This window comes from Ictidomys tridecemlineatus, chromosome 7 (genome assembly GCF_052094955.1).
Source record: "Ictidomys tridecemlineatus isolate mIctTri1 chromosome 7, mIctTri1.hap1, whole genome shotgun sequence".
NCBI lineage: Eukaryota > Metazoa > Chordata > Mammalia > Rodentia > Sciuridae > Ictidomys > Ictidomys tridecemlineatus.
The window spans coordinates 190,671,169-190,678,415 of record NC_135483.1 but is presented as its reverse complement, the minus strand read 5'-3'; the positions used below and the strand labels follow the sequence as shown (position 1 = coordinate 190,678,415).

General features: G+C 52.0%; 1 protein-coding gene across 1 annotated transcript; it reads left to right on the top strand.

Moving 5' to 3' along the window:
* The first annotated feature begins 1,958 nt into the window (after positions 1 to 1,958).
* On the top strand, positions 1,959 to 6,822 carry Gpr55 (G protein-coupled receptor 55). The gene has a single exon (XM_078018195.1). It carries the CDS (start codon positions 3,100 to 3,102, stop codon positions 4,057 to 4,059), a length of 960 nt encoding a protein of 319 aa, XP_077874321.1. The 5' UTR covers positions 1,959 to 3,099; the 3' UTR covers positions 4,060 to 6,822.
* The last annotated feature ends 425 nt before the right edge of the window (positions 6,823 to 7,247 follow it).

Below are 7,247 nucleotides of genomic sequence, written 5' to 3'. Positions count from 1 at the left end.
CTGGCTTCAAAGATTGCCATCTGAGAATTTTCCATTTGAAGTCTGTCAGTAATTCAAATGTGACCTTTAGGACAGTCCTACTGGAAAACACGGAGGGGAATGGTGTCTGTCTCCCACAGGACCCCTGCTTCAGTGAACACAGTAAGCTCAGGAAACAGGCCTGGGTTGCATGCTTTCCACCTGACCATCTTCCCTCTCTGTTATTCATTTCTTTTCTTCCAAATTTAGCCATATTTGGGGTTTGAGTTGATCTTTGAGCATCAGTGATTTTCTTCTTGGCTACTTTAGTTCTAGTCTTCAAACCACCCCCAATATGGTAGATTCATCTATGGAGTTTCCCAGAGTGTGACCCAACCCCAAAACAGATGCTCTATGCTCTTTTTTTTTTTAACTTTTGTTTGATTTCTTTAAGCATAAAGTTTTGCTTAATTTTAGTGGTTCTTGGTTTTCTTCTGTCTCTGATCTTGAAGATGACTTCTCTAAGGCATTTGCTCTCTATGACATAGTTCATTTAGACCTGCTTTTCTCATCATTTAAACATTTATCCTGTGGGTCCCGAGATGTGCTAGTTATTTTTTGAGACAGTCCTGTGGCTCTTTGGCAGGTTTTGTCAAGAGGAAGCAGCCTGCTGGTCTGTATTTGGTCCACTCTTCCTCCAGTAGCAGAGGTTTCCCGGGGCCTGAGTTCAGGACCAGTTTTGCAGAGGTTCTGCCTGCTCTCCCATGGCGCACCATCCTCATGCACTGAAGGGACCAAAGCTTTAATGACCAGGAGATGTTTCCCTGGGTCTCTTGTGACATGAGCCCATAAGAAAAGCTGACACAGAGGAAAGCACAGACTCTTTGGAAAGCCACCAAATAAAGTAATGTGTGCTAAATGTTTAACCCACAGTGCTCAATGGGTGGTATATCCTTATATCTATAAATACATATCTACAGGCCTATATATTATATATAAATATATATTATTATATATTACATAATACATATTGGATACATTTCTATATTATATTTATATACATTTATATATTATATATTTTTCTTTTAGTTAAAAGAATGAAGAGGTTTGGGAATGATATTTCATACAAGATCTTCAAAATACCTAAATCCTTTCTTCCAAAGGCTCCCAAGAAACTGTAATTATGGTAAAGAATAGGAGAGGGGGAATTCTCTTGCAGTTTCATAGTTATCAATAACTGAGCAATAAATAAGTCACAGGAATATTTATTACGGAATTTTTGTTATCCTATAAAGCACTAGGAAACTTAAGTGTTTGTCGATAGGCTACTAATTCCTAAAGGAATTGTGGTTTATTCACACAATGGGATGCAGCAGAGCTGCTAGGAAGAGAAGTTGGCTTATATACACTGATGTGGAACAATTCCCAGAAACACTGTTAAGCAAAAAAGCAAGAGACAGAGCTGCAGGTATAATATTTTTGAAATTTTAAAGCTGTCCCCTTACTTGGGAACTTTCTGGGAAAAACATGCAAGGAGCTGCTGACCATGGCTGACTCTAGAAGGTACAACCAAGGCCCTGGGTTCCGGTGACCTTCCTCAGCATGGTCTTTGGTACTGTTGGACTATCTTATTGGGTGCATGGAATTCTTTTTCAATTAAAAAAAAACTAGTATAACAATAAAAGCTAAAACAGTTGTCCGGTGAGGGTCACTGGTGCAGGGCCCTCCAGTGACAGGCTGTGTTGATGCTCTTCCCTGCCAGCCGGAGGTCATGGAGGGTGGAGGACGTACATAAGCGAGGGTCACAGAGCAGGCCGAGCTGCGAGACACTGAAGCAAGAGGCCCAGTGTGATCAACCTTTCTACAAGGGACGCTGGGCACTCGCGAACACAGGCTGTCCAATGTCACATCAGCGGCTTGGCTTCACTTGGAGGGAAGTGGAGCGAGGAGGGCAGAGGTGGCAGGGAGATGGTGGTGGCAGGATGGGGTCATATTTGAATTTTCTCCCAGCAGCACTGATTCTGGATGCTGGGGTGGAACATCAGGTTGTGATGTGGTCCAGGGCCACCTGCCTTGGGACTGACACCCACAATGGCACACCCCAGGCTCTCCCAAAGTGGCCAGGCTTATTTATTACTCAGTTATTGATAACTAAGAAACTGCAAGAGAATGCTCCCTCTGCTATTGGCCCTCCTCCTGCCTCAGACCATGTCCCTGTATCACCACGCCTACAGCCTCGGTTCCCTTCTCCTGATCGTCCACCTCTCTAAAGGCCTTTCCTTGCCCCACAGAGACCGCAGGCCCCCACTGCATTCCCTCTGGGGACATCCTTTCTTCCATGTTTCTCCATTTTCTGTCTGGTTTTCTCTTTGGGGTACCAAGAGGCTGAGGCAGCTTCGGACTTTGCATCTGCCCAACTTCTAATCCTGCAGAAAGAAACCCAAGCAAGAGTTGTATTGCTTTTCATTGTCTCTGAGTGGGTCAAACATTTGTCCCTGAACCAGTGACAGAACAATTCCTGTGTCTGGAAGACTGTGATATGCTGACTGAGGTGAAGTCACAGCGAGCGGGAGGGCACGGGGGACAACGTGTAGAGAGGACCTGAGTCCTGGAGGCAGCATTCAAATCCTGGATCCAGCTGCACCTGAATGTAACCCTACCCTAGTTTTCGCATTTTCCATTCTGTGAAATTTTCTCTCTGCTTAAACCATTTTGGGTCAGGGTTTGTATTGAAAAAGATATTAAACAATTTATTGTAAAGTAGGCTTGGTGTTAGATGACTTTTGCCAATGTCAGGCTAATGGAAGTGTCCTTAGCACATTCAAGGCAGGACAGGCTGCACTGCCGTGACGCGTGATCAGGCATTTAAAGGCGTTTTACCCTCCTGATGAGTTTATTGGGACGTAACTCCATTCTAAGTCGATCTCATGCCATCTGAATGAAAAAGTAACCGTGGCTTTTTCCGGGGCAGGGGGGTTAGAAGTCACTTTCTCTTCAGTGTTTTCCGATTGTGATTCGAGGAGCATGGATTGCCGCACGATCCAAAGGAAATATTTATTCTTTTCCACCAAGTCCTTCGAGTCCCTCACTCAAGAGAGTGACAGCACCCTCTAACCTGCCCTTGGTGTTGCAGGCAAGAACATGAGCCGGCAGCACGCAAGCGAGAACTGCTCCTTCAGCGACGTGGACGAGCTGATGAAGACCCTGCAGCTGGTGGTCCACGTCCCCACCTTCCTCCTGGGCCTGCTCCTCAACCTGCTGGCCATCCGCGGCTTCAGCACCTTCCTGAGGAAGAGGTGGCCAGACTACAGGGCCACCTCCATCTACATGATCAACCTGGCCGTCTTTGACCTGCTGCTGGTGCTCTCGCTCCCCTTCAAGGTGGTCCTGTCGGGCGTGCGGCAGCCCTCCCCGGCCTCCTGCACGCTGGTGGAATGCCTCTACTTTGTCAGCATGTACGGAAGCGTCTTCACCATCTGCTTCATCAGCCTGGACAGGTTCCTGGCCATCCAGTACCCGCTCCTGGTCAGCCACCTCCGGTCCCCCAGGAAGACGTTTGGGATCTGCTGCGCCATCTGGGTCCTGGTGTGGACCGGGAGCATCCCCATCTACAACTTCCATGGGAAAGTGGATAAGTTCACGTGTTTCCACAACATGTCGGACGGTACCTGGAGTGCCAGGGTCTTCTTTCCCCTCGAGGTGTTCGGCTTCCTCCTTCCCATGGTCATCATGTGCTTCTGCTCCTCCAGGAGCATCCATATTCTGCTCGCTCGCAGGGGCCACACGCAGGACTGGGTCCAGCAGAGAGCCTGCATCTGGACCATCGCGGCCAGCCTGGCAGTCTTTGTGGTCTCCTTCCTCCCAGTCCACCTGAGCTTCTTCCTGCAGTTCCTGGTGAGGAATGGCTTCATCACGGAGTGCAGAGCCAAGCAGAGGATCAGCTTGTTCTTGCAACTGTCCATGTGTTTCTCCAACGTCAACTGCTGCCTTGACGTTTTCTGTTACTATTTTGTCATCAAAGAATTCCGCACGAACATCATGGCCCACCGGCCTTCTAGGGTCCAGCTGGTCCGCCAGGACACCATGATTACCAGGGGCTAAGGGAAGGCAACCTAGCTCTAAGGAAAGAAATCCCAGTGCCTAATTCTTGTAAGGGACATCCCTTTCCAATTGGTGTGCTTCCCCTTTGATGCTCATTGGACACCTTATTTGCTTTTCATACCCCCTAATGCCCAGATGGCTTGATGGACATCACCCCATATGATGAAGAACCTAAGCACTAGGTGAATTTTTCATTCCACATTCAAATAGCATGAGGCAGAAGAACTGAACAGAATGCATCTGAAAAAAAAAAAAAACTTTTTCTCAACTCTCTCATCCTTCTATTCAACTAGAAGATTCTAGAAGGGAAGAAAGAAGAGGCCAGAGGAGTTAGGGAGGCAATGAAGAGCGATGGTGGAAGGTGACTTGAGCAGAGAGGGAGGAGTAGGGAGCATCAAGCCCTTTTCAGTCGGAGGACCCGGAGCGGAGCGCACTCGCACTTTCCAGTCCCTTCCGGAGCGCTGCTGGCCCTGACCACAGGGATGATGACGGCAGGGTGACTGGGCTGGGCAGGTGTGGTGCGTAGCACTGCTTCCCCAGGCCTTAGGAGAGCACAGGAGGCCAGCCAGACCTCCCTGTGCCCAGGAGAAGGCTGCGGAGGACCAGGGGCTGCTGGGCCAGGTCAGGAGGAAGTGGTGGGCACCTGTGGAGACAGTGAGGACAAAGTGGAAAAGCTTCAGTGTGACCTGAAAACCCCGAGGGGACAGAATACACTTGGGGAAGGGAGGAGACAGGCCCCGGGCTGTAAGTGGTCAGCCCCTCTCCCATGGCCACTCGGGTGTCCACCGCAGGGAGTGTTAGCACTCTTCCAGGGCGAAGAGACGGAGAGAGGCATGAACGTAATAAGCTTTCTGTCTCCGATGGAAAGGTGGGGAGTTGATCATCAGGCCTTGTTTCCTTAGACTGGGAGGAAGGTCAGGCTCAGCCGGTTCAGCCTCAGCAGAGTGAGGAGGCATTTGTCTTGCTCACCTGGGTCTGGGCTGGGCAGCAGGACTGCCCAGAGAGCTGTCCCCTCTGTTGGCTGGCAGGAACAAAGTGAATGTGGCAGGGATGGGGACCCATCTCCACCCACAGGCACAAGGGCCAGGCCCCAAGAGGGACAGCAAGGGCCCTGCTGGCAGTTCCTGGGAGGGGTGACTGGAAACAACTGAACCAGGTTTAGATCCCTCTGTCTGCTTCTCCAAGGCTCTGGAGGAGCACACAGTGACAGCTGAGCGCCTTCCGATGACTCAGCTGTTCCAGGGAGTGAAATGATTAGAAGGATAAATTGTGGGGTGGTTTTGCAAGACGGAAGGAGTGGGATGAGAAGAAACCCATGAGACTTACTGCGAACAAGGAGTCGGTCTCAGGGAGAGAAGCAGCCACGGCCAACCTGGAGGATGGAGGATGGTGGCTTTGGCTGCCAAGAGCGGGTGGAGGGCCTGGGAGAGGGTGGCCCTGTGGAAGGGGGATGGGAGTTGAGGGTGACTTGGGTAAACCTGGGACCTGCCTCCTGAGGAGGAGGAAGCAGAGGAGGAAGAGGAGGAGGAAGAGCAGGAGGCAGAGGAGGAGGCCAGGAGTTGAGGGTTAGCCCAGACTTGAAGCCATGGAGGGGAGAGGGGTGGGCAGGAAGAGTTGAGGGCAGAGCCACTTCCTGCCTGAGAGTCTGTGTCCCCCACTCGACTGAGAGCCACTGAGGGGCAGGAGCCTCGCACAGCAGCATCTGTGGCCGTGCTCTGGGGCTTTCCCCAGCCTCCCTGGGCCTGGGCTGCTGGAGAGAAAGGGGAGGGAGCGAGTGTCAGAAGGTGCAGCCGGGAGTGGAGGTGGGTGGCCCCAGGGACAGAGGAACGGCAGCCACAGCCAGGGCTCCGCAGACCTGGGGTGAGGCTGAGCCGGCCCAAGCCCTGGCCACTCCTTCCTCTCCCTGCCTGAGGGCTGCACGTCCCGTGGCCATTGTGGACAGAGTGAGAGAGCCAGGTTGTCATGCACAGCTGGGCCTTTGCACAGGAGCCGGGAACCCCACGGTGGGGCTGGTGGTAGCCTTCTCAGGCACCGTGCCTACCATGGTGCTTAAGGCCAGACTGGCTTCCCAGCAGAAAAGTCCCCGACCATCCCCCCAAAGTCCCTATTGAAGTTCAAACCTAGAATCCTGTGTGGTAGCATGACTCTGTCCATGACAGGGGGGACGGCCACCTCTGAAAGGAGAATCATCAAAATGGCAGGGTCTAATGATGTAGGGGTAGGTCCTTGGAGTGGTCCGGCAGATTCAGGTGGTTATGACCCTGGACGGTAGGTAGGCCTTGAGACCCTCTAACCCATCCCCAAACTGTGGGGGGCAGAGAGGGCCTCCTCCCTCTCCCAGAGGGGACTCATCCTGGCCAAGGGACTGTGGGTGGGCCCAGGTCCAGTGCTGCAGTGTGAGGCTGCCTGCTCTGCAGGAGAGTCCATACTCTGGGCCCAGGTAGCCACCGTCCTCTAGGCCCACATCAGCACTGGCCAACAGCACAGAAGGGGTGATGGACAGCGTTAGGGTCAGGGTGAGGCTCAGGGGAGCAGGGAGTCGGAGAACCCAGCACTCCGTTGTGGGAAAGGCTGAGATTCCTGCTACTAGAGTCAGTGGGGCTCAAGGGTAGTGTTTGGCCGTGAACATGACCTTGTTAGTACTCCTCACCTGGAAACACCTGAGACATACCTGCTATATGTACATTTGTGAAACCAGCACCATTAATTGGAAAAATGATTTCATTAATCTGATTTGCCAAATAAATAGATTTGTACAATGCAGTGTGATCTTGTCTTGGGCTACACTTTCTGGCTCCATGGAAGAGCTGGCCCTTGATAGCTCCTGCCAGGGGACCCATCAATCTCGGTCCCTTCAGTGGCCACTGGACACCAGCTCTGACGCTGCAGGGAGCTGGCCCTCAGGCCTGCCTCAGCAGCACAGTCAGGCCTGTCCCAAGTGGCCAAGAACACAAATCTGTGGGGGTTGGTGGCAGCTCCCTGGAACCATTCGGATACCTGGTTCTCTGTGTTAGCAAGTGGCCTGCACAGACCCACACACCAGCCACTGCCCACCCCACCCTGCTCCCATCTTGTCCCATTGCCATGACACCGAAGCTGCCTCCACAGGTCCCAGAACTTCTGCATACATGGGACTCCCAGTACAAGAGGCCTGCTGCTCACTGTGGGGCAACAGACACAGGGCCAGT